The 27745-nt window shown below is 42.1% G+C and overlaps 1 protein-coding gene across 1 annotated transcript in view; it reads right to left on the bottom strand.

Moving 5' to 3' along the window:
* The window catches only part of MAML3 (mastermind-like 3 (Drosophila)), a 403902-nt gene that overhangs the window by 147451 nt on the left and 228706 nt on the right, over positions 1 to 27745 (bottom strand). Inside the window, exon 2 of the mRNA XM_012654931.1 lies at positions 10771 to 12363. Within this exon, the coding sequence (XP_012510385.1) occupies positions 10771 to 12363 (1593 nt within the window). The remainder of the gene's footprint in view (positions 1 to 10770; positions 12364 to 27745) is intronic.

The raw sequence follows: 27745 nt of genomic DNA on the forward strand, positions 1-27745 counted from the left end.
AATAAAAATATATTAAAATTAATTTCATCGATTTCTTTTTACTTTTTGTAGCATGGCCAATAGAAATTTTAAAATCACATGGTTTGCATTTGTGGCTTGCATTATATTTTTATTGGATTGTGCTGCTCTAGAGTTTTGAACGTCTACACCTGTCACCCTCTGAGAGGGAAGCAAAGGCCAAGTGATTTTTCCAAGTCTTGTCTCTGGGCTTTTTCTGCCCAATAATGAAATCTTATTAATGGGTGACACTGAAACTAGCATTGTCCACCACGAAGGCTGCCGTACACTCAGATGTGAATCGACTCATGTCCAAGGGCCTTCAGTCACCCTTGCACTTGACGGCTGCAGACTTCAGGCTCCGACTGGCCACAGCAAGAGCACCCTCTGCGGCACACGCGACTCGTCCTCATCGCGCTGATCTGAAAAGCTGACTCCGCTCTGCGCTCTGTGGCTTTTAGAGAATGGCCAGGTAGACCCGGGGCTGCTACCTACGGCCGTGCGGTTTGTGCATGGCACAACAGTGCCCAACGGAGGGGATAAATGTGGCTGCCATCACACTGCGGGTGCCTCTGGGGCTTTAGTTCATCTGCTCAGAGGGGGTGCCTCTCTCCATCCAGAGACGATCTGTTTCCTTGAACCACTGACTGACCTCAGCTTGGTACTGAAAGTGCTCGTGGCCCAGCGAGCCCATTAAAACATCCTTTGTATGAACTGGCTAGAGCCGGGTGCAGAAAAGAAGCCCAAATAAACTCCAAGACATCTCAGATCTAAAGGCAATTAGAGAATGCAAGTAAGTTTATAAAACCTCCTCTAGGAAATCATAACATTAATACATGGGAGTTATTAGTTTGGATACTATTTGGGGTCACTATTTACTGCTGGCTAAATACATATGTATAGGTAAACTACATAATCTCATGTATCATATAAACTAATCATGACAATGTACTGGAACACTAACTAACATGAAAGGTATTTTGATTCTTTATGTACTAGATCGGATGCAAACCATTTGATGTCATAAAGAAGGTTAATTCTATAGAAATTTGTCCAGGAACCAAGATATAATAGAATATCTTGATATAGGAAAGCAGCTTTTTATTTTTTGAAGAGTTTCGTAACCTCTAGAAAAGCCCAGTGTTGCCGTAAATAGTCAATGAATGTTGACATAATATATTTTAAAGCTTGGATCTCTGCTCTTCTCACCCACTTGAATAAAGACTATCTTTAGAGAAGATTCTCTTCAAATAATAGATATGACCAAGTAAATCTTTATAATAAAAATATTAAGCAAAAGGAACAGATGATAGTCTGTTACTACTCTAAAATGACGAAAATCATTTTCATAATAATATGAATTTCCTGAAAAATAAAGACTTATAAAAACAAAAAGCCCAATGATAAGACACAGGAGTAGCTATTTGTGGCTCAGTGTAGCACTAATCTGAAAAAAATTGCTATAAGCTTGGTTCACACCTTTTGCTGAGGGTGGGACAAGTACCCCAGCAAATTGGAAATATAAATTGCCTTTAAAAATACGGTAAACAAGATCTGATACTTAGATTTGACATCATCATCTTTCAGAAACTATTAATATTATGTCCTCCCAAAATTCCACCTTATGATCATAAACATTTGATTCATTTTCCTTTCATCTTGTCTTATATTCGATCGCCAAGTTCTGGTACTTCTTTCCTCTAAATGCTGCTGTGCCTATTCTTCCTTAAATCTTGATTGCCACATCCAGACAGAGTGTCTTATTGTCTTATACCTGAAACAGTAGAAATTTCCCTAACTGTTTTTCCATTCGCCTCACTACTCCCCAATGTGAACCCTTCCCTTCAGCCTGGCTATAATCCAAGTTGGCCACTTGAGGCACAGCCCTTTGTCTCTGCCAGAATGCCTTTCCATCTGCCTTCATGTAGCTAATTCCTACTCACTTCTGTCCTTCTCAAAGCTTATTACCCCTTGGAGGCTGCTCTTGTCAACTCCAGGCTGTACTGCCCTTGCCTCCCTCTCTGCCTGGGATCCTCAGTGTAGCATTTAGGAAGGTGGCACTTAACTACCTGCTGCCCTGTACTGACTTAACGTGGGTACCTCCTTATCTCTCTGACTAGACTCTATGTTGCTGGACACTCTACATTATATTATTTTTGTATCTTTTTTCAGTCCATAATATTTAGAATTTTAGGAGTGAATATGCACAGGGACAGTATGATTGGCCAAGTTTCACAATTTTCTATACTTGTGTCAGACTCTCAGGCTAGTAGGCTCCCGCCAGGAAAAAACTAAAGCCAGGCCTACTCTTTTACCTGTGTGTGCAGTGGATACCCACTGTGGGCACTGGGCAGGGGCCTAGGGTGCAGTAGAACACACCTTGGAAGGAAGGCAATCTAATGCTCCAAAAGTGGAATGAAATTGGGCAACACCTCCTCAAAGCCCAGAAACACCTGGGAAAGTTGCCTGGATGCCATCCTTGATGTAACCACGTGTCAGAACACAGAACACGGAGTTGTGGCCGTACTGATATGCCTGAGAGCAATCTTGCTTCGAGCAGAATGTTCCAAAAGAGGTCCTATGTAAGCTTTGTGTTGCCTTTAACGCATGTACTATCCATGCCATTGCAGCCTGTCTTCCTAGAGATCTTGAGCAAAGGAGCCTGGCACACACAAGGCGGTGCCCTTTGTAGGTCCTGACACAGAGAAATGAATAAGCAATGCTGTGTTGGAGGAATCAAGGGAGATTCCATCCTTTGCTCTGCTGGGAGGGGGGAAGAGGGAGCAGTGGAGGATGGGCTGCTTTGTCCTATTAAGAAAATCAGCAGGATAATAACTGCTATATTTAAGCATATACAAATATTTAGCAATGAGATAAACACAGGCTGCTCTAACTGCCGTTTCAGTGTTATGTACTATCTCCATCAGAAAACAGTAGTGGAGGTGTTTGTGCTTGGGGAACAGGGGTGTGGGGGTGGGGGCTGCTTATTAAGATGCTCACTCCCAGGCCTCATCCCAGACCTACTGACTCAAGCCTTCAGCAGTGGAATGTGATGACTTGCATCTTGAACAATTTCCCCAGGTGATTCATAGGCCCATAAATGTTTCAGAACCAGTGTTTGATGGGTTATAAGCTCTTTCAGTAAACACGAATATTCTCATCCCATAAAATCTTTAAAGAGTATTCTCATCGGGGGCCAATTAAAACCTCTTTCTTCCACAATACTATCACAAAACTAATTCCTTTTCTAAAATTTGTCCTTTTCTGCTGCTTTCTCTTGGCCTCATACTTGTAAGACTCTGACAGAATATCAACCAGAATTTTCAAAATATGCCAGGATGTGCACGATTTGTTTCACCCATCGATAGGAGCGTTTCATTTATTATCTGGATTTTTGGAGCACTTCTGCCCACTGGGTTTCCCTCAGCCAGGAGGGCCTGGATTCAGTCGGGGACAAGTATTCTGTCAGTATTTTACCTTGCGTCTGAATTTCCAGGTACTACTAGCTTAGTCAGGGTCATGGGACCTAAACTTTTTTCTTACAGTCCTTGAAGTCAGTCAATATTTTCAAGAGTCTAAAAACTACTCAATGGTTATAAATCGCAAAATCTTCATTCTAAAATAGCATGATGATCATGTTGACTCTGCTGTCCTTTTGAATACTTGTATTTGACATATGTAAATTTTATGTTAAGAGAGCACTTTAAGTTTTATGAAATCTGCTCTATTAAAGCCAAAAATAATGTGAAATCTGCTGTAAAATGGAAATTTCAATATTGGACAATATTCGATATCCAAACAGAAAAGTGTTGAAAGTCACTGAAGGAGCCTGGGAGAATGAACACCCACATTTATCTTGGCTTTCTCCAGCGCTCCAGTACAATGACCAAAAGGAATAGAAATGATATAAGCATTTAAGAACAAAGAAGATAGGAGATGGCAATAGCAATCAAGGGGTGTCAACAAAATTTTGGAAGCTGAAAATCAGATGGCTGGGTGGTAAACGACTTAGCAGCTTAGAGAAAGCTAAATCTAATCCTGCAGTTGGGAAGCCAAAAATGAAGCAAGATGGCTCAAGCTAAAGAATGCTGTGAAGACTTAGGAATCAGAGGCACTCTGAATGCCAGGGTAGGAGTTGGGGGTGCAAAAAGGAAAATTGGCTGAAATCCTGTATAATTAAGAGGTGCACCAGTTACCCTCCCCCAGACTGGAAGAAGGAAGGTGGATTACTCTGGAGAGATGAAGCTGAGAGACTCCAGAATCCTGGATCTCAGCCCCAGCTGAGAGTGGGCTGAGGAGCCATAGAAAACAGGGAGATAAAGTAAAAGTCTCCGTAGTATTTAGTGAGACAGCCCTTGCCATCGCCACCGATTATCACCTCCCTCCCCTACTCAGCTCCACAAAGCCAGCATCGGGGTTCACAAGCCCTAAAGTCATGAGACTGAAAAAACAATCTACACACCTTGACCCCATGCAATGGCCAGGTTCTAACCCAGACACACTGCAACAAAGGGCCACATTTGACAAACCCTGTCTAGGCACACAGAGCAACTAATAAGCTTTTTTGTGTCTCACTCTTAAACCGATACTGGAGAGAAGCTTCTAATATGAAAGAAAAAAATAAAATAAAATAAGCATATGGAAAAATGTGCTTGGCAGAAACAGAAAAAGCAGGGAGCATAAGAAAACTTAAAAATGATAATTAATATCCATAGATTGAAAAGGATAAATCAGAGAACAAGAAAGAACTTATGGAAATTAAAAATGTAATAAATAAAATGAAATATTTAATATGAGGGTTGGAAGAGAAAGGTAAGGAAATCTCACAGAACATGGGAAAAAAGGACAAAGCTATGGAAAAAAGAAAAGACATGAAAATCAGAAAATAATCCAGGAGGTTCAATATATAATGAATAGAAGTTCCAGAAAGTTGAAAAGGGAGAAAATTATCAAAGAAATAATCCAAGAACATATCCCAGATCTTAAGGACACATATTTTCAGATTTTTTTAAAAAGTTCACAGTATTAGAGTGAATAAAAAAGAACTATGCTAGACGTATCATTATGAAATTTCAGGGATAAAAGAGAAGATTCGAAAAGCTCTCCAAGTTACTAAACAATTTTCACACATAGGGTGGGGGATCCAAATGTCACTGGAATTCTCAACAACATGAAAGACATGACCATGAAGAAATGCCTTTAAAATTCTAATTGAATGTTTTCTAAACCATAATTCGATGTCAGGTAAACCATCAATCGAATGGAAGGATAAAGACATTCTCAAAAATAATTTCCATAAAAACAATCTCCCATGCACCTTTTCAAAAGAAACTATGAGGATGTGCTCCACCAATTTGAGGGAATAATTCAAGAAAGAGGAGGGATAAAAAAAACAGATAATGCAACACAAAAGTGTTGTAAACCATTCCAAGAACGATGGTAAAGGAAAGTTGCAAGACTTCAGTTAAGCGTCAGGCCAAGAAAACTGGAGGACAGAAGCAGACTGGACTGAGAATGTAGAGGCCTTGGAGAGACATTGAAGGCAGAAAAGAAGGAGGGAGGAAGGTGGAGAGGGAAAAGAAAAGAAAACATAAGAAAAAAGATTATGTGATATGTTTGATCATACTAAAAGTTTTATAGGGTCAGAAAAGATTGTAAAGGGATCAAAGGTAGTTGCAGAGACAATATCAATTGAAAAAAAGAAACAATTATTAATTCCAGGGGAAACAAAAAGTAGTACAAGGAAATATAATCATAGCATACTACATGGCTAAACTGTGAGGCGCTATGCAAAAATTAATCATGTAAATATGGAATATTTCCAAAATCATAATTTGTGGCTGGGCACAGTGGCTCACATCTGTCATCCCAGCACTTTGGGAGGATTGCTTGAGGCCAGGAGTTTGAGATGTGTCTGAGCAACAAAGCGAGACCCTAGCTCTACAAAAAAATTTTAAAAATTAGCAGGGCCTGGTGGCGGGCACCTGTAGTCCTAGCTACTGGGGAGGCTGAGGCAGTAGGATCCCTTGAGCCCAGGAGTTTGAGGCTGCAGTGAGCTATGATCGTGTCAGTGCACTCAAGCCTGGGCGATAGAGCGAGATGTCTCAGAAAAAAACAAACAAACAAACAAATCATAATTTGTGATAATGCTAGTTATATTGAGAGAATGGAGGAGAGAAAAAGACTGTGTGGGCAAGGAGTTGTGTATGTTCGTGAGGAGGTAGTGTGAGCAAGCTAAATCCTCATCTTCTATAGAATCAAGTAATTGAAAAATTGAGAAACAGCAGTTTACGGAGATAAATGAGAAAACAACTTAATGAATTGAAGAGGTTGCCTTTGGGAAGCAGAAATTAGAATGGAGTGGGTGAAGCAGGGGACTGCTGCTTCTCCTTGTACTATTGTGGTACTGTCTGACTTTCTGAACTACCTGCATGTATTACTTGGAGAAAGTAAACAATACATATTTTTAAAAAATGGAACAAAGGGGCTTCAGATTTTTAAAGTTAAGAAAAATGTATCTTCAAAGAAATTTCCATGTCGGCTATGAATACTGGAACTCTCTTCCTTCTGTGGAGATTTTATGGCTAAAAAGCTTATAATAATACACCTCACAAGGTATTCCACAAATCCTGGTAAAATAAAATTGAAAAGGGAAAACATTCTGTAAAATCTGAGCATATATATGCTCATTAGGGTGCACGCGGCCACACAAGAAAACACACGTAAAGAGTAGTCTATGATTTATCTAGTCCTAGGAATGCAAGTATTAAAAGTTAACATCACAGTTTAGATATTATTCCCCTTTCACTCTTCCTTATAGGAATTATTCCTGGGCTCTGGGTAGGCCTGTGACTTCCCTTGACCAGTGAGCAGTCACTTGCTTTCGCTTTACTCCTTTCAGAGTCGCTCCATTGTTTCCTGTTTGTCAGACACAGGGATGGAGTTTGCCTTCCCAGCAATCTCACTGTTGTTCCACTGGTTTGAGATAACCACCTCCTATCAAAGGATTCTTTTTAGACTTGTCTTTTCAGTTCTTCCATTTGATCTCAACAGCAGTTCTGTGTTATTTGTGCTAATGCTTTCTCCACTGGAGCTGATGATCAACTGTAAACATATTTTTGGCCTAAACTCTGATAACTGCCATCAAATGATTTATTGAACAGCCTTATGTTTAAGACACAGTGTTAGGCACTATGCAAAAATTAGCTAAAATGACAGAGAGAGAGGGGGAGAGAGGGAGAGAGGGAGAGAGAGAGAGAGAGAGAGAGAGATAAAGAGAGATCCTGCCCTTGAGAACAACAAGATTAGAAAAAAAAATAGACATGACCAAAGTAAGTTCTGGTTATTTCATCACAGAAACATTAAAAAACTAAAAAATTAGAGAGCAATCCAGGAGGTCTAATCCATGATGAACAGAAGTTCAAGAAAGTAAAAAAGAGAGAGAGAAAAGGGAAGGGAGAAATGATCAAAGAAATAACATAAGAACATGTGACAGAGAAGATCTGAAAACTTACAATGGTGAAAATGTTACTGATACTTCATTGTCACTATTTTAGCTAAAGTTTTATAGGAATTAGGACAGAGAGAACTGTAAGAAGTGAAAAGGGGATGTGGAAGAGAAAGGAAAAGAGACTGAGTGTGGAAGAAAGATTTTTAGGACTATCTACTAAAACGGCGATTCACAACTAGTATTGTAAATTAATAGAAAATAATGGTATCATCTCGATCCAACTGGCAAATCAATTCAACAAAGAATGTTTTCTTAAAAGAATTAGCAAAGAGTAAATATTTTTTTTAAATAGGGGTTTCTCCTTCCTTAAAAAAAGTATTTTTCCTGATGGTAGAATTAACACACCTATATGACAGAAAATTTAGAAAATTCAGTAAAATATAAAGAGGAAAGCAATTATCACTCATAATTTTTTCAACCAGAAAAAAATACCATATCTAACAGTTTAGTTATTCGGTATTTTTCTATACATATTAGAAAAACACAATTTGGATTGTAACATATAAACTCTTTCATGATCTGCTTATTTTACTCATATCATGAGCATTTTCATGTGATTAATCTTTCATTAATATCATGAGTTTCTTGTGCATTATTTATTTTTTTGGTTCCAATTTTTCATTATCATAAGTGATACCATGAACATATTCTTTGTTTAATCCTCTGACTATAAAGCATGATATGTAAATTCTGAGAAGTAAAATTACACATTCAAAATTTTGAAATTTTTTTTTGTTTCCATTTTTGGTTTCTTCTTTTTTGAAACATCCAGGAAGTGAGTGCATTTTTATTTATTTCTGAGAGAAATGGCATTTTCTACAAGTGTCCCAAATAAGTAAACATCTGTATAAGATAATTTTCTCAAAATAAATGTGTCTAATAGGCTTTGTTGCTCAAGTGTTTCATTAAAACGACGTGTTCTTCGTCGTCCTTGTGACTAAAGTGAATTTTCACTAGCAACAGCAGAAAACAAAAATGAACTACATCTATGTATAATTATATTTTATATCTCACCTGTAATGCGTGCTAGTATTTGTGCAATGTACTGACATATAGCGTAATTATTCTGAGAGCTATGTAAATACTGCTCCACAATCAGATAAAAACATGAAATAAATGGTATGTTTGCAGAAAGATATTCACATGTTTATATATGTATTCTGAAGCCTGTATCAAACAGTGGTGAGTTAATATTTCATTAAAAAGCCTGCTTTTACCTGATGGTTCTTTATAAGGCTAAGAAGTGATTATTCTAATGAGGCCTCGCAAAGGAAGATTCCATCCACCCTGAAAGTACCTTGTGAGACGGAGGAAGAGAGGAGGGGCACATAGATTTAATCCAGAAAACCATCAGTGTGGCTTCTCCACCTGACTGAGCTCTTTGAAAACATGACCTCCGCAGCCAGCGGTGTCGGTGCACGTAGTTAGGCAAGCACAAGGGCCTGAAATAAGTACTTTCAAAATCCATGTTCCCACAAAGACAGGAACTTCGTCCCAAGTTAGCACATTTCGAAAGACATTTAGTGGGGGCGAGGGGTGAGGGTGGGTGCATCACTGCAGCCACATGTCTGCAGAGCCTGCGAGTTGGAATTAATCATCTTTGGTCTGGTTCAGGGGAAATACGCTACTGTAGCTGGCGTAAACACAGTCACTGGAGAAGCACAATTTGTATTAAGATTAACAACAGACCATTCTGACAGCTTGCGATCTCATAACCCTCCTGACGCTACCACAACCATCCCTGCATATTGCCTGCTTCAGAACTTAATCTTGAAGTGTATAAAATGTCGCATTTTTTCAATGGTGTGTGTGTGCATATATATATATATATATATATTTTTTTTTTTTAATGAAACCAAGATAAAACATTAGTTCCCATTTCAGTGATGTTTTCCTACCAGCTACTGATTGCAGCTGATGTAAACCAAGCTATACTTTTACTTATCCAGACAGGATTTCTTTAGAGCTGGCCGGCATGTGCAGACAAGAAGCCACTGTGAGGTTTGGGGGTTGGAAGGCTGAGAAGGACAAGAACGAAACCACAGAGCCCAGGCCTGTCTCTGCAGGCCAGCACCACCTCCAGCCCTGCAGCTTTCATGAAGCTTGCGGGGTGGGGCGCCCTAGGAGATACAAGATGCAAACAGCCCAGTGAGGCAAGATCTGCCCGCGTTACTTCCCAGCACTTCTCGTGCGTCCCATTGTGGACACATAGCCAAGCGCACTTAGAACCTGTTTAGGGCCTCTCGAGCAAAGACTTTTCTGCAAAATCTCCAACTACAATGCTCATACCTGCATCCGAAAGGGCTGAGGCACTGCCCCGCGACTGGCAGTGAGGCTATCCCTCATGAATTCATCCGGGGGGGGGGAAGGTCACTCTCAGGTGCATTTCCCCACTCTCCCCTTCCTTCAGGGTCGATAAAGTGTTAAATGAAAGGAGCTTTGGCTGCTTGCCACTGGTCAGGACGAGGACAGCAAAATGCTTGTCAGTGAGCAGTCGCTCCCCAGATGGCTGCTGCTCATTTTGTACCAGGCACACTGAGAGCCCTGCCTCCTAAGCCAGGACATCATAGAGGAAGACACTGGGAAAGAGGAGACTTTAATACAGCACTCACTAAGACATATTCGCCAGCAAATTTTCTGGAAATAGAGCTGAATGAATTGAAGAGGTCTCACTGTACTCCCAAGTAACAAGATTAAACCAGCTCCTAACTGTTGCTAGTCCAGCAGCAAGTGTTTAAACATTGAAGGCTCCTACAAAAATCTATCCTCCACTTCACTTTGAAAATACAGAAAACTCTCCCATATTTGAACACCAAAAATCCAAATTTCCCATTATTCATAATTCAGTAAGATGGGTGAAGATTGCACAGGGCCTTATAAAACCATTGTAGACAGCTCTAATGTCCCCATCTTCCTGCCACCCCAAGCCCAGGATTGCACAACTTAGGAGAGAAACTACAGAGGTAATACCATGTTTGGCCTCCCTCCCTCAGAGTGAGAATTTTACGTAAGTTTTGGTTTCTTATGTGCAGTCAGGAACAGAGAAGTTTGATTCCTACGCATTCAAATACAAGAAAGTTTATCACACCACCCTTTTCCATCCCTTAGAAGAAAGGGGACAATGTCCCCAATCCTGGCCACTACACGAGGGTTTCTGCAGGTCAGTAGACCCCACTACAGCTGAAGCTTGGCAAGCATCATACGCCGACAGTCTGAAATACACCACGAGAACTGCTGCAAGGGTGTCTCACGTTCACACTTACCTGACCGTGGGACGGAAGTGCAGCATAAGCCATGGGCTGATTCATCACGCCTTTCTGCTTCATGAGAAGCATGCGTTTCTGGTCCTCGCTCAGGTGTGCCCTGGGAGCCTGGAGCTGTGGTGGCGGCGGCTGCTGCTGCTGCTGCTGCTGCTGTTGCTGCGGCGGCTGCTGGATATATGGCATCAAGGGATTTTTGTTGGGGTTGGCCATGGGGGGTGTCATTCTCTGACTCAAGTCTGCATTGAAATGGGTCAGAGGTTTAGTGTTGCCATAAGTAAGAATATTGTGCTGTTTGTTTAAGGAGTTTGTACCCAAGTTATTTGGCTGCTGATTGATCATATTCATGTGATTCTGAGGGAGGTAGTTATTCATTGTCGTCTTCTGTAGGTTGTTTGCCATGGGAGGCACTATAGGGTTTTGGTTGTTAAAGGCTTGGGGGTACATCATTGGGCTATTTGGTTTTTCTGCAGTAAAAGCTGCTCCATATGGACTAGATGGGGGCCCTAAGGGAGACCAACTTGAAGTCTGATTTGAGTGTTGCTGTTGCTGCTGTTGTTGTTGCTGCTGTTGTTGTTGTTGCTGTTGCTGCTGCTGCTGCTGCTGCTGCTTCTGTTGCATGAGTTTGGCCCTTTGTTGTTGCTGTGCGGCCATCTGTTTGAGCTGCTCCGCCGGGGACATGTCAGAGCTGGGCACAGCCACAGGGCCTGACCCTGAGCCGGCCACGGGCACTGCTGCTGGATTAAGGAGATAGCCATTGCCAGGCCGAGGTGGAGCTTGGCCTGGAGTGTGGGCTTGGTTTGGAGTCTGGGGGGACTGGACAGCACAGTTTGCTGGTGAGCTGGCGGGGTTCGGAGCTGCGGGAGTGCTGGCAATAGAAGGTAAACTAGTGGCCGTGGAGACGGTAGAAAAGGGAGGACCAGAAGAAGAAGGCCTCACCTGGGGAGAGCCCATGGAGACATGCGCAAAAGGAGAGTGAGAGGGGTCACTCTTCACGCTCGCGCTCTCCTGGGAGAGAGGGGTCTCAGTTGCTGGCTGTGAGAATTCTGGGTCCTTCTTCTCTTCAAAGTCTTCATTGAACAGGTCCTGTATGTCATCTTCAGGAACCGTGTTGGCCAATTCATCTATTAACTCTTGCCACTCCTGATCATTCAGATTGATGTCTGAGAACAGCTTGTTCTGATTTGAAAGAGATGTTTCTGATGTGTCTATGCAAGTAGGGTCATCTAAAGGTTCTTGTTTGAGGTCCTTGCTCTGCAAGATGGTGAAGCTGTCCTCTAAGTCACTGCAACCGTTGACAGGAAGTTTAATTTCAGGGAGCCTCCCATTCTTACTTAGATCTTCTAGAAGCCCAGGAGTGTGAGTTCCAGTATTCTGTAAGGGCAAAGAAGGCTTCAGGTCAAGTTGGTGAAGAGGAGAAGCTGAAGGCAGTGGCAGGCTATTGGGCAAATTGTTGATGGCTTCCATCCCCGTGGGAATGTCCTTTCGAATTCTCTTGCTTGTTGGAGAAAAATTCCCATCGCAAGCACCATTCTGCTGGTCTCCATTAAGTGGTGATCGGGCTCCTTCCAACTTCCTTTTCACAGTCTCTTGGAGCTGGAAAAGAAACAGGAACAAGAATGACTAAATCTCCAAATCATATTTTACTCTTTAAGCACCGTGATGTGCATTGCTATGAATTAATTTTTAAATGGTTTAGAACACATAGGAAAGAAATTATACTTCTCATTTCAAAAGCAGTCAACACTGCAATTCAAAGGTTTTTGTCTAAAAGCAGAGCTCACGGGGCTAAGAGACAGAAAATAAACTAAAGATTGGAGAGTGGGGAACAAAAGAGAACAGACAGTTAAAGGCAATATTCCTCTCACAGGGAAGAATCATTTGTTATTATTTTCAAAACGAATGCTAGCCATGAGACTCGGAGCAAAATGTACCATACTTGAGAAAGACGTTAATACCTATCTTAAATTCTTGCCACAACTTAACTGAGAACATCAAGAAATTAAATCAATAATATTTTAGAGAACACTGAAAAAACCTTTAAGAATACAGAATTTAACATATTTACCGTACAGTGTGGAACTGAAGATGTTTAACGGAACCCAAAACATCCTTTTGGTTCTTATTTTACCTCCTCTTTTAGTACCTTTTTATAGAGTAGCCTACTCTCTTTTAAAAGCACGTTTCCACAGATTTTCACCACGTCACTCTCTTCTGGACTTCCTCCTTTCTCTTTCAACTCTTTCTCAATCTCTGATGTAGTCTTTATTTCTCTTCAGTTATGGGATTGTTCAATGTTTTCTCTTAAGCTTTTTATTTTCCCTGCTGCTCACTCTGCCTGCTTGCCCAGGTACTTTCATCTATTACAACAGCTTCAACTATCTTGTCCAGGCCGATGGCCCCCCAAAATGTACCCGGCCCAATCTTCTCTGCTGAGCTCCATTAACTCCAATGTTCTCCTCCTGCATATGCCATGGACATCTAAAACTCAACACGTTTCAACATTGAGCTTAGTATTAATGTCTTCTGTTACTCAAACATGATCCTCACCAATGTTCTCCATCTCAGTATCTGTCCAGTTATCCAAGTCAGAAACTGGAACATTTTTCTTAAAACCGCCCACATCACCAATCACCAAGTCCTATGAATTCTACCTCCAAAATATTAATAGATCTCTAACATGCCCACTCAGATCTACCCTCAGTGCTGCTGTCCTGGGCCAGGATACCATTCTCTCTCACTAGATGGTTACAACAGTCTCCCAACTGGTCTCTTTGCCTTGTTTCCATTCGTTCATCCATTTGCTTTTTGTCTGTTCTTTTATTTATTGTTTTGTCCCCCCTTAATCTATTCCCTATACTGCCACCTTTTCCAAAAAAATACTGTCCTTCTTGTTTATAACCCTGCAATGATTTCCATTGTCTGTAAATTAAAATCCAAACTGACTCCTGCCAATATTCCCAGGCTCTTACTCATCTTCCCAGGCTCATCTTTCTGTCTTTCTACTCAGCATCCCTTCCCTGCCCCTCCCCTACTGTACATTTTCCATCAACTCTCCTGAAACTCTTTCCGTCCCTTCAAGGTGCCAAGCTTCCTTCTGCCTCTAGGGTATTGTACAAACTGTTATCTTTTCTTGGAACACACTCCTCCCCCTCCTTCTCCTCTTTTCCTGCATAATAGCTGCTTATTTTTCAGGTCAGACCTTAGATTTCATTTACTCCAGGAAGTCTTCTCCTATATCCTTTCCCCTCCCCAACTGTATTAGGTGTCTTCCTTGATCAACCTATACTGGATTAAATATCCTGGAATAAGTTTTTCCAAGCAATCTGTGCTTCTCCATCATAGCTTCTACACACTTTCCGACAGTTGCTTAAGTGTCTGTTTAGCGAGCTCCAAGAACGTAGGGACTGTGGCTGACTTGCTTACTGTATATCTGTAGGGCTGCGCCTAGTGGTCAGGTTCATAGCAGTGGTTAATAAATAATTGCAAATTGGTTCACCATTCTATTGTCTAATTCAAAGGGGCTAAAAGAGATGAGTTCGAATCAGAGCAGGAGGTAGCCCACTGACCATAAGCAATGCCTGATTTGAAACTCTGCATTCCCGATAATGGGAGTGATGGATCTCTTACCCTAGAAAGTGTTATATTTACCTAACTGGACTCACTTAAGAAGTCCAGTTAAAAAAAAAAAAAAGCCTTGGAGACTCTATGGACTTACTACTTAGAAGTCTGATTCATCTGTCCGCTTTCTTCCTTTCTGCCAGAAAGGGCCAGTGCATGTGGCCCTGGTGAAAGAGCTTGGCGTAGAGTAGTAGTGGGGAAATGCTTGCTTAGTGACATAAGGGGGACCAGGCTAGACTGGAAGGGGTTTCAGTGGCTTTACACAGCTGAAGGCAGAAAGATATAGGGTGGGAGGGAGAAGGCAGAGCAGTCCTTCCGCCCAGGTACTCTCTTACACTTAGCAAGGGTGCTGGGTATTACAGGCCCAACAGGAGAGGAGTAGGATTCCCTTGGACCCCAGCACTTTACCACTCACATGTGAAACTGCCCAGGCACTACAGGAGCCCAGTGTACAGTAAAACCAATCAGGAGATGATGTGGTGAATTTCAAGAAGCATCGTTTTCTTGCTAGGTTTTCTCTTTAGTAGAGAATTCCATTTGAAAAATAAACAGAGTCCAAAGGGTCCCTGAGTAAAAATCTACTCTAACCCTCGTTTCTAAATCTTATATATTCTTTTTCTTTCTATTTTATTTTCGTCTTTATTGTTGATGTTAACTTTTTCAAATACATAAAATAGTAATATGATTCAAAATCCCAAACCATGTAAAAAGGAATATTTGAAGATGTTCCATTCACTTTTTTGTTTACATTTACTCATTTTTTAAAAAATTGCAGAATATTACAGGGGTATAAACATTTTGGTTACATAAATTGCTTTTGTACCCAATGAGTCAAAATTATAAGTATGCCCATTCCCCAGATAGTGTGCACTGTACCCGCTAGGTGTGAATTTACCCATCCCTTCCTCCCCACTCCCACCTGCTTGATTTCCGATGAATGTTATTTCCGTATGTGCACATAAGTGATGATCAATTGGTTCCAATTTAATGGCAAGTACATGTGGTGTTATGTTTTCCATTCTTGTGATACTTCACTTAGAAGAATGGTCTCCAGTTCCATCCAGGTTAATACAAGAGATATTATCAAAAAGTTCCACAACAACAAATGTTGGCGTGGATAGGGAGAGATAGGAACACTCATACACTGCTGGTGGGACTGCAAATTAGTACAACCTTTATAGAAAGTGGTATGGAGATACCTCAAACAACTAAAAGTAGAACTACCATTTGAACCAGCAATCCCACTACTAGGTATTTACCCAAAGGAAAAAAAGACATTCTATAAAAAAGACATCTACACTCGAATGTTTATAGTAGCATAATTCACAATTGTAAAGACGTGGAAACAATCCAAGTGCCCATCATTCCATGAGTGGATTAATAAAATGTGGTATATGTATGCCATGGAGTTCTACTCAGCCATAAAAAACAATGGTGAACTAAATCTTATATATTTTCAATAACACCATCAAACTCTGTCTGCAGTTACTTGGTAGAGGCTCCTGAACTGTTGACGACAAGGCCCTAACTGGGACACACTGGAATTTGACTTTAAAAAAAAATAATGGTTCAGTCCATCATATTAGGTAGAAATAGCTAGAAAATGATGTTATTTATTGGACAAACCGGACACCATGGTTCTGATCTCAGGTATGGCAGATACTTGAACATAGCTGCAAACAGAGTGGCAAGGGCAAGTATCCCAGCTTCAGGCCCTGAAGGAAATGAGGCCTGGGGCCCTTGACACCTCCTGCAGCCATGTTAACCTTCGAGAAATAAGCACTTGTCTTAAAAATGAACCTGACTTTGTTTTAGAAAGTACAAATCCATGATTATGCTCTAGGTCATGTAATGGGTGAGGCAGGATACAGAAATGAAGGAAGATGCTCCACATGTTCCTCTGTGAAATGGTGGTGGCTGAGACCATGCAACTGGCCAGGTCCAGCTGGGAACCCCAAGTTTCACCTCTTCCCCCCTGAGTGAGCCCTTCTGGGTGAGGCAATGTAGTGCAGAATTAGAGAGACAGGAACACTTGCTCTGGAGTCAGAATGCCTGGTCAAATCGAGGGTCCTCTACCTAAGAGCTGATCCATATCAGTGTTATCTGGAACTTAAGGAAGGTTGGCGGTGATACCCTCTGTTAGAATGTAATGGAAGCAGGGATTTTTCCATTTTGTTTACTACTTGGTTTCTAGGAGCTCAGAGTAGACACACAATAAATATCTGTTGAATGAATGAACCCTGGAAAACTTATTTAACCTCTCCTAAGCCTTGGTTTCCTTATCTGCAAAGTGAGTTAATAATACCTAGCTCATGGAGTTACGGTGAAGATGAGTTTAAATGAAATAATGTAGAAAGCACTTAGCTTCACACCTGGCACCCAGTAAGCATCCACAAAGCCTTAGCTTAACTATTTTTAAAATTCAGTGATACCAATAGTTACAACTGCAACTGAGATAGAATGCTTCCTGGATCTTCAAAATACAAATAGGTAGAATGATAATATTTCTGTTTCCTAGCCAGCAAAACCCTAATGTTTTCCAAGCATCTGGTGTAGCTTTTTTAATATGAACAACAAAAATCAAATTTGCAATTCAAGCCCAAGTCCAAGTGCTAATGCATTCATGTCCTAGATTGTAGAACAGCAGAGGCTAGATCGTTGAGGTTCAAATCAAATACATTTTCAGCACATCACCTGAATGGAGCTGCCGACTATCTCCTTTTCCTTGAGGGCCTAATATGCTCCCCCACTTTAACCCAAATCTTGATTTATACATTTCATGTGTCAGCATTTTAGAATATACGAAAGACATCACTGAAGATGCTATGCTATGGTTTTTATATTTTGTTTTGTTATGTCCAAAATAGCAGAGCAATCCTAGCATCTCTTCTGTCTGCCTCATCATCCTTTGTTATACAGAAAGGTGGTCTGAGAGTCTAATTCTCGCTTTATGTCCCTCGTGGGAGATAAGAGAGCAAGGAGGAAGACACAGAATCGGCTCTGCATTTGAGAGGATGGGCGAACTCACAAGCACCCTGCTCAGAGAGCATGAAAATGCCTGGCTGCTCACAGGGAAATGTCCTTCTGAACCCCCCACCTCCAAAGGGCCCAGGACAGAATCGCATCCCAAATAGCCTGATCTTAGGAAATCCCTGGCCCTTCCACCTCTCAGAGCTGGAAGCCTCTTAGTATGATTGTGCCCTCGTGGAAGAATCACAGAAACTCTTTACTGAGCATCAGCCTTCTTGCTCCTGTATTACTATTATTACATATAAATGTTTTCTCCCATTAGGGGAAGCTGTGGTGCCAGGAGCTGAAGTACGCTGTTCATCCAATGCCTATGACAATATGGGCTGCTATCATGTGTCAATTACTCTGAAGGAAACAATTCCCCCTCCGTAATGGCTCCAGCACGAGCGTCTACAATGTGGCTTGATGGCTTGTGCGCCGGTGAAACTGTGGAGTGTGTGTGTGTGTGTGTGTGTGTGTGTGTGTGTATGTGTGTGCGCGCGTGCATGTGTGTGTACGACAGAGCAAGAGAGAGTCAGATAGAGAAAGTGAGAGACAGAGAGAGACAGAATGGCTGGGGGAGGGTGTGCACTATACCCAGACCAGTAGTAATAAGAACAGCTGTGCCTTTGGAGTTACAAAGCACTTTGACACAGAATCATAGTTTATCCTCACCTTTGGGGCAGGCCATGTGCTAATGTGATGGTCCCATAGGGAAGGGGGCAGTGTTCTGGAGGGGTTGTGATGGGCAAGGCTGGAAGACGCCCATAACGACGAGGAACACGGATGGCTAAGATCACCAGACCTCTGCTGACATAGAGGGGCCTCATTCCTAGCAGATTCTTGAGGTGACCCTTGGGCCAGAGTGTCCATGACAAAGAGATCTTTTCTTCCTTTAGATTTTTAGCAGTGCTAGCAAGTTCAAAGAAACTTAATTTTGCATGAAACTGGGCAGGATCACTGAGTCTGGGAACAAAGATGGCGATACTGCTATTGATCACGAAGACTTGAAGATGGAAGACATTGGAGTAAACCAACATTTTTTTTTCTGTCCCACTCCTAATGATTCTAAAAGGTAGGTTTTATTACAACCATTACAGAGGAGGGACTGAGGCACAGTGAGATTAAATAGTATGTTCCAGATGATGGCGAGGTGGGGGGCGGGGGCGGGAGGTGGCTAAACCCAGGTTCAAATTCAAACTCAGGTCTGACTCCACAGTCCACACTGCACCCTCAGCCAGGGCTGGATGAGCACAGCTGTGGCCTCATCCACAGCACTGGGCTCTGGTGCCACCCGTGATGACGCTCTCTCAGACTGTGTGCTCAAGAATAGTCCTGGGTCCCACCCCTCCACACCACCCACACCCAACTCCAGAACTATCCCTTATCATCTGTGGACTTTCCTCTTCCACCCCCAGCACCCCACCTCAGTTCAGATCCTTAACATTTACCTCGTGGGTCTCTGCAGCAGCTCCTGCTGGGGCCTCTCTGCCCCAGTCCCACCTTGCCCAGCCCATTCTCTGCCTTGTGGCTGTGATTTCCTTTATAAAATAGGAAGGTGATCATGCCCATTCCTCACCTTCAGCCCTTCGGAAGCCGTCCATTGTCATCAGTATCACCCGAATCCAGCGCACAGGCCCTCAGACTGGATCCTCGTCCCTACTAAACTCTCCAGTCTCAGCCATCACCTCTGATCCTCCCCCACTTGCCCTCCAACCCCAACCAACTCCAGACTTTCAGCTATCCTCAATTTTTGGCAGTTCCCAGGACATAACACATTTGCTTTCTTTCTCTCTGAGCCTTTGCGTGTGTCACACTCTTATCCAACTCCTTCAACTGACCGGTTCTACTTGCTCTTCACAATGCAGCTTAGACATTACCTTCTACACGGTCTCTCCTGATGGCCCTTCCCCACAACTCCTGATCTTGCTCCCATGGCATCCGAATACATATGACACTATAGCTGTGTTCCTTCTCCTTCATGGATGAATGAACAAATGCTAAGAAGAGCTCTCAAATAACCACAGCGTGTTCATATAACTGATTCCCAAAGCAGGCGCTGGCAAATGTTGGACTGCATGGTGTTTTCAGAGTCAATGTACGAGTTCTTTTGGTTACTTTAAAATATTGGAGATGGACCATCCCCTCCTTAATATTTTTGAGGACTCTAAGGGTCTACGGAATCCATTTTGAGAACCACTAGAGAACATATGAAGCAATTTGTGGAAAAGAAAACAGAAACTGAAATCCAGAGACCTTAAGCAACATTACCAAGGTCACATGTTTTCACATGCATGTGAACCCCAAAGGCTGGATGTTTTCATACTTGAACTTCAAATGTCCACACAAAGGCTGCAAAGTGGTTTTCACCCACAGGAGCACTGCCTCCAACCAAAAGTGTGAGTGAGCTTTCTTCGCCAACTGTTAGAGACACTACTCTTTCTTAAGACGTTAAGATGAATTAGAATCTTAGCTTGCAGATGCTATAACTAATTTGGAGGCTCGAAGAGAACGTTTTGGTCATTTTGATCTGTTCTGGTCAAACTAGAAGATGATTCACTGGAATCAATTTTCACAGGGTTATTCTCTTCCCATCCACCAGAAGATAACAAGCCTATGGACACATGGATGAATTTGACTTGCTTATTTCATTAGTGACCCAGAATACGCATGTGTTAGACATTTTAATTAGCAGAATATGAATAGTGTGCAAAATACTTCCAGAACTGTATTCTAGATTTAAGCACCCTTAGAAAGGATCTTTTGAGATTTATTTAGAGATTTGATTTTCTTTAGTGATTTTACAAGTTTAATGCAACTAGTTACCTGGGAAACTGTTAAAAATGCAGATTTCTTGGTCCCATAGTCCACAGTCTCTGATTTAGTAGCCCAAAGCAAGGCCCAGATTGGGACACAGGGTGGGGACACAATTACCTGAAGAACTTAATAAAAACCTCAGATTCTTCTAAGGCAGTTGGTCTAGGATCCCTGGCTTTTAGAAATTCTGATCTAGACTAGTAATCCTATTGGATTCTGACATTGTGAGGTCAGTGGTTTGATTTTTTTTTTTTTAAATAAACACACACACACAAACTCAATGGCAATGTAAAATGTTCCTGAGTTGATTGGTGACACTCTGGGGCATCTTATAAACAGTGCTCTGGATTGGGCTTTTTCAAACCTCAGAGGATTCTGAATTCTACAGAAGCTTGCTGGATTTCTACAATACTGTTCATGAGAATGTGTATCTTTTCACATTTTAGATTTCTCTGAGCACAGTAATATCCTAGACCATTTCCCCCTCTACATTATATACTTACTTTCACTTTCATTCAACGAATTGAGGGGGTGCTGTGTGCCAGGCACTGTGCCAGGTATTGAGGGGTCAACTCATTCCCAAGGACAAAGACCACCCCCGAAAGTGAACACATGCATATGTTGACAGAAGTTGGGCACATTTGTTTTAAAGAGATCTACACGAAGGGCAAAGCAACACAAAAACAAAAAGAAAAATCTTATTAGAACTCCTGAAGCCTCCCCTGTCCACCTTAAACACTCCTAACATTACTTTAGAGAGAAAACAACTTTACTACATATGAATTTAAAAATTATATGTATAATATGTATATACTATATTTAATATTGCCACGCGAGCCAAGAGCTTAAAATCTCTGCTTGCGACCATCCCAGAATGTAGCTTCCCCGGACCTGGTCAGCGCAAAAAGTTGGGTCTCTGGAGGAGACGTCAGCCATGAGCAGTTAAAAATCTCCATTCTGAAATGCTCCAGGAAGAAAAAGATCATTTGTAAAGGGGCCTCGCCCTCTTAGTGGGCATCTGAAATACCAGCAGAAGAGCCCCAGGGAACAGAACCATTCAAAACATTTTGAGGTACTTTGAGGTTATTTTCAGAAACGACCATGATCTTTTTTCTTTCTGCTATGAATCAGATTTAGAATGTGATCCCCAAGAAGTCTTAGGTGTACACAAGGCTGACAGTGCTTCTTTTCAATGTTTGGAACACAGATGTTCACCTGATTCCAGCTGTGAGGTGCTAAAACAACGGCCCTTATTTAGTTACTCTTTAAGAACATTTTAAATCTTTTTGCGTGTGTGGCTAAATGTTTATGCATGTTTGTATCCTTTAATTATGCTTTAACAGGTAGTAAGTACCAACTCAATGCACATCAACATACTGGGAATAAATCATAACACACGGGAGTAGTCGCAGCAAAGCCTCAATATTTAGAAACCCTAAGTCCCAAGATCCCCTCAAATCTGCAAATTTCCAAATACATAAATGTTTGTACAGGCACTTCACTTTCTCCCAACTGAATGAATAAAATTATATTTTCATCACAAGTCACGTGACTCCTGTGTACTCTTTATATCTGAAATTATAGTTTTTCACAAGCTACATACATGCAGTTTAAATTTGATGCGTTAACAAAATTATTAACCACTCATTAAAACCAAGACTGTTATCTCTGCAAATGCCAGGCTATATGATTTTCAAATTTCCTCACATAGTTTTCAATAGGATGCTCTAAATCTCTAAGTTTTTATCAGAGAAGTTGATTCACTGCTTACTAAATGTTTCAAGATATTATTGTCATAGAATAATCTAATTGGCCAAGGGCTTACCATATGCTAAACACTGAGCAAGGTCAGTGTTTTACATATATTGCCTCAGTTAATCCTTACAATAACCTATGGTGGATGATGAATGGGTTCAGAGAGGACAGGCAATTTGTCTGAGGGCACACAGCAGAGCCCTGCTCTCATCTATTCTGCTTTGTGCATCTGATGATCTCTGTCCCAGTCAAACTTCCACAAACCTTGCTTAGAAATTCTGGGAAAGTGTTTTAGACACCTGTGTCGTGACGGTCTAAAGAGGATGTGTTCATGTCTTTGAGTGAGATCTGGCTGATTGACAGAAAAGTGTTGTGCTCCTCTACAAGGAAAGATGATACTCTGCAAAGTTGGCATGTGTTTGAGAAGTGATGATCGCTGCAGCCATGAAAACTTCAGGACAAAGCAGGCGTGTGCGTCCGGGTGGTAGCTTCCTTCCCTCAGTATCTTTCTATCAGAAAAGCTCCACAGAGGTGTGCCGTTGCCATCAGAATGTCACCGTCTGAACCCTGAACTGCTCTGTCTTTTCATATACATAAATTCACACACACATTACATTTATTTTTAAGGACAAGAAACAATTTCCTTAGGAATATCTTCTGATGTCTCTTACTAGAAGTCATGCATACGTTTTCTATTCAAACATGCTTGTATACATGACCTTGTGTTACAATCTGAAAATCCTAATGGGAATTTATTTAGAGCTGTAAAGAAATGTCTGTGAAAGAGGGTGGTGAGGAAGAAGGGAAAGCCATAGGGAGGACCAGGGCAAAAGAAAAGATCAGATCTTATCTGCATCGTTCACAGCTGGAGATTTACACCAGCAGCACAGACCAAAGAACAGGCATGTTAGAACTAAGCAGGAGGTTTCAATTTGTTTATTTTCTGGGAGGAGCGAGGTGGGAAGGAGAAATACCTCAGGGAGGCTGAGGACTTTTCTCTCCCTTGGGGAGGAATCAAGAATCTTTTTATTTCATTGTTTACTCAAAATGTCCCTTCTTTTCAATAAGAAATTCTCATTTTTGTTTTTAGCTCCTTCAGGGAGACCGTTTTCATCAACGGCAGGGAAGTCGTGCACCAGCTTAGGGGACGCAACAGCCAGAGCGCCCAGACCTGTCGCTGCTTTTGAATAAAATCCCAGCACATGTTTGTCTCCCTTTGGGAAACAAACGCATTGAAATAAGATTTCCTAGTCTATAAAAAGCCTCCTGTTTCCCCTCAAACAGGCCAGACATTGCTCTTCCTTGTGAGCTGTCCTTTGCACAAAGCAGTACTTGAAGGCGACTTCCTGCTGGAAGAGAATTCTCAAGTTCTCTCTCATTCATTCTCTCTCTCTCTCTGTCTCTCACACACACACACACACACACACACACACACACACACACACACACACGCCCATCTCAGCGAACAAACAGAATACAATTCTTATTTCTAGACAGCATCTGACTCCCAGGTCATAGCAGGTTTTCACTCCACACCTGAAGCCTATGGGATCCTCCTTCATTTACCAACAAGGGGACTGCCATTATTTACATGTCCTTAGAGTTATTTTCTTCACAAATACAAGCCAAGGCAGAATGAGAGGATTTTCCTCTCCAGGATGAGTCATCCGTGGGTGAAGATGCCCACATGTAGACAGGCACATTCTCACACACAGGCAAACGTGGAGGTCATTTAACCCGCGCTGAAAATTTTCAGTGGGGCGGCAGCAGGCACCGGGGGCTCAGCCCGTCAACAGCAGAGCTCTGGAGCCTGTCGGCAGAGCTTTCATCTGTGGGCAGAAGCTGCTTGGCTTCATACCACCAGCTGAAATTCATTTTTCAAAAGAAATTAGACCAAGGTACTGTTGTTATAGCAACAGTCGGAGTCATTTACACAGCCTCTTCCCCACGACCTCACTCCGACTTCTGTGGGCAGCGATTTCAATTATGTGCAGGGAGTGACCAGGCTGAGCCGGGGAGGACCCTTTATTAGCCCTTTAAGGAGTGGAAGCCTAAATCCTCTGTGTCCGATGTGAAGCTAAAAGACAACAAGACTTCGCCGCGTGCCTCAGAATCCTCCCAGTCCTGAAAGTCCACCGCACAGGGAAGACGGGCAGAAAACGTTTGCATTGAATGTTTTCATCTCCTGGGTAGGAACTGGACACGTGACCACTGAATTTCCTGGGTTAACCAAGCACTGGCCATTTCAGAATAGGAATTTCCGGTGAGGATGGTCACATGGGCAATGAATTCTGAAGTGACTTTGTTACTTTAGTCCTCCAGGACTTTATTCCGGGGGGTGTGGGATTTCAAATATGAAAAGCACACTCCAAACTCTGCAAACAACAATCAACCCCAAAATACCCTTTTCTTGATTAAAAATGTACACTATTATGGAATCTTATGGCAAATAACTTTCCGGAGAAGCAGCAAAGTAGCCATCTACATCCGCCCTAGGGATACACAAAGGTGGTAAAAATCCAGGAAGCCAGGGCCCGTGACTAATGTTACAGATGGAACTGTGCCTCCTGCTCCCAATTCACATGCTGTTGTCCTAACTCACAGTACCTCAGAAGGTGGCTAAATTCGGAGATAGTCTCTAAAGGGGTAATTAAGTTAAAATGAGGTCACTAGGTGGGCCCTAATCCAATATGACTGGTGTCCTTTTAAGAAGAGGAGCTTAGGACACAGGTACAGAGAAAAGACCATCTGAAGATACTGGAAGAAGATGGCCATCTACTGGCCAAAGAGAGAGGACTGTCTTAGTTCGTTTGTGCTGCTATAACAAAATACCTAAGACCAGGTAATTTATAAAGAACAGAGATTAATTTTCACAGTTCTGGAGGCTGGAAAGTCCAAGAACAAGGGGCTGGCAGTGTTGGTGTCTGGTGGGAGCCCGTTCCTCATTAGCTGGCACCGTTTAGGTGTCCTCACATGGCAGAAGGGATGGAGGCACAATGCGACACTGTGTCCTCCCACAGCAGAACAGCAGAAGAGCAAAGGGGAAGCCCTAAGCTAGTTCTCCGCAGCGTTTTGAGGAGACACTAATCCACTCATGAGGGTGGAGCCATCATGATGCGGGCATTTCCCAAAAGGCCCCATCGCTTAATACCACCACGGTGGGGATTAAGTTTCAACTCACGAATTCTGGGGGATATTCAGATCATGTTCACAGAAGCAACCAACCCTTTTAACACCTTGCTCTTGGACTTCCAGTCTCCCTGTTAGGGAATACACTTCTGTTGTTTAAGCCACCTAGTGTGTGGTACTTTGCTATGGCAGCCCTGGCAAACAAATAAAACTAATAATTTGGTTTAAACATATCTCCATCAGTGTCTTATGTAGGTTAGGCTCTCCATAGCTATTTCAAAGGAATATTTTGCACAAATTTGTTCATGCTTAACATTTGTTCATGTTCAACGCGAAGACCTACTGCGTTCTGGGTTCTATATCAGCCATTAGGGACACACCAATTAGCAAGAGTCAGTCTCTGACCTCAAGAGACTTCAGAATGGAGAGGAAAGGAAAGCAGGTGAGCCAGGACAGTGTGTTTGTAGTAAGTGTCCATGCTGTGGGAGCACAAAGGAGCACTCAGTCCTGATGAGGCAAGGCTTCCTGGGGGGCGGGGAGGTACTGACATGTGACCTAAGACCTTAAGGACTCATAGTGATTAGAGAGAACACAGGCTTTGGCCAGAGGAGACAGAAGCACGCTTTTAAGTGAAACCTTGCTTAATGACGGGGATACATTCTGAGATATGCATCATTAGGTGATTTTATCATTGTGTGAACATCATAGAGTGCACGTAGATGGTACAGCCTCCCACACACGTGGGCTAAGCTTATAGCCTATTGCTACTAGGCTACAAACCTGTACAGCATGTTACTGCACTGAAATCTGTAGGCAATTGTAACACAGTGGTAAGTGTTTGTGTATCTAAACATAGAACAGACACAGTAAAAATATAGTATTATAATCTTATGGAACCACCATTGTATACACAGTCTGTCGTTGACCAAAATGTTACCATGCAGCACAGGACTGTAGTTGTATCTGGCTTGAGCCAGAGGCGGAAGTGCAGAGAAATAAGCCTGGAGAAGAAAGAGCTATATAGATCACGAAGAACTCGTGTGCCATGTTAAGTAGCCTGGACTTTATCCAGAAGGTTTGGGAGACACTGGAGGAAAAATGGTCACTTGTGAGGCTAACTTCTGATTTTGTTATGATAAAAATTGGTTATGACTGGTTGCAAAAGGTAAAATATTCAAAGTGATCTGTATTAGTTTGTTAGGGATGCCATTACACAATACCACAGATGGGTTGGCTCAAACGATATAAATTTATTTCTTCACAGTTCTGGAGGCTGGAAGTCCAAGATCAAGGTGTCTGCTGGATTGGTTTCTCCTGAAGCCTCTTTCCTTAGCTCTTGCAGATGGTCCTTCTGCAAGATGGTCCTTCTTGCTGCATCCTCACACGGTTTTCCCTCCATGAGCACACATTCCTGCCGTCTCTCTGTGTGTCCAAATTTTCTCTTCTTATAAAGACAGTAGTCATACTGGGTTAGGGCCCACCCTAACAGCTGCATTTTAACTCAAAGTGGACCTATCTCCAAATACAGTCACATCCTGTGGTACTAGGGACTAGGACTTCAACACATGAATCTTGTAAGTCATAATTCAGCCCGTGCCATGATCCAATATCATTCCTGCATGGCTGATTAAGCAAATGGATAAAGCCATCCTTAACTTACATGTCAGTACAACACAGACTTCGTCATGAGGCAAGTAGTTCAACAACTGCTACGTGGTCCAGAGCTTAACAATGTCTATATTTATATTTATATTTAATTTATATTTATATTTATATTTTTACAGCTGGAGTTTCACTATGTTGCCCAAGCTGGCCTCAAATTCCTGGGCTCAAGCGATCCTCCCACCTCAGCCTCCCAAGTAGCTGGGACTATAGGTGTGCACCACCATGCCCAGCATGTATATATTTTCAAAAGCATTTGCCTCTCAAATTCAAAATAAACTTCACATTCACTCTTTAACTATTAGCAAAGAAGTATAATCAGAGATGACTCTATTTTTTTTCAATTAAATATTTTTTCCTTTTTTTTTTTTTTTTTTGAGACAGAGTCTCAGTGTGTTGCCGTGAGCTAGAGTGCCATGGTGTCAGCCTAGCTCACAGCAACCTTAAACTTCCTGGGCTCAAGGATCCTCCTGCCTCAGCCTCCTGAGTAGCTGGGACTACAAGCACACGCTACCACACCCGGCTAATTTTTCTATTTTTTGTAGAGACAGCGTCTCTCTCTTGCTCAGGCTGGTCTTGAACTCTTGAGCTCAAGCTATCCTCCCGCCTTGGCTTCCCACAGTGTCAGGATTACAGGCATGAGCCACTGAGCCCGGCCAGAGATGACGCTAAGCAAAACCTCAGAGTAGGCAGAAGCTAGCCAGCCATGACTTTAGAAGGCTCTGAGGAATGAGTGTTTGTTCCCTGAGGCTTAGTAAATGTTACTTTGCAGTGATAATCCACAATCTACCTGACCTCAGAGAGATGCAGAGAGGGAAAACCGAGGCACAGACATGAGGGCCATAACAAAACTCAGAGGAAGAACAAGAAACGAGTCAGATTCCCGCTGCAGCCCAATGCCCTGTGTGATAAATCACTTTGCCTGTAACAGGTTCAGAGTTTGTCAACTTCCCATTCAAATTGTTGTGCATTGTAAATGTACTGT

Source organism: Propithecus coquereli, unplaced genomic scaffold (genome assembly GCF_000956105.1).
Source record: "Propithecus coquereli isolate 6110/MARCELLA unplaced genomic scaffold, Pcoq_1.0 Scaffold112, whole genome shotgun sequence".
Lineage (NCBI taxonomy): Eukaryota > Metazoa > Chordata > Mammalia > Primates > Indriidae > Propithecus > Propithecus coquereli.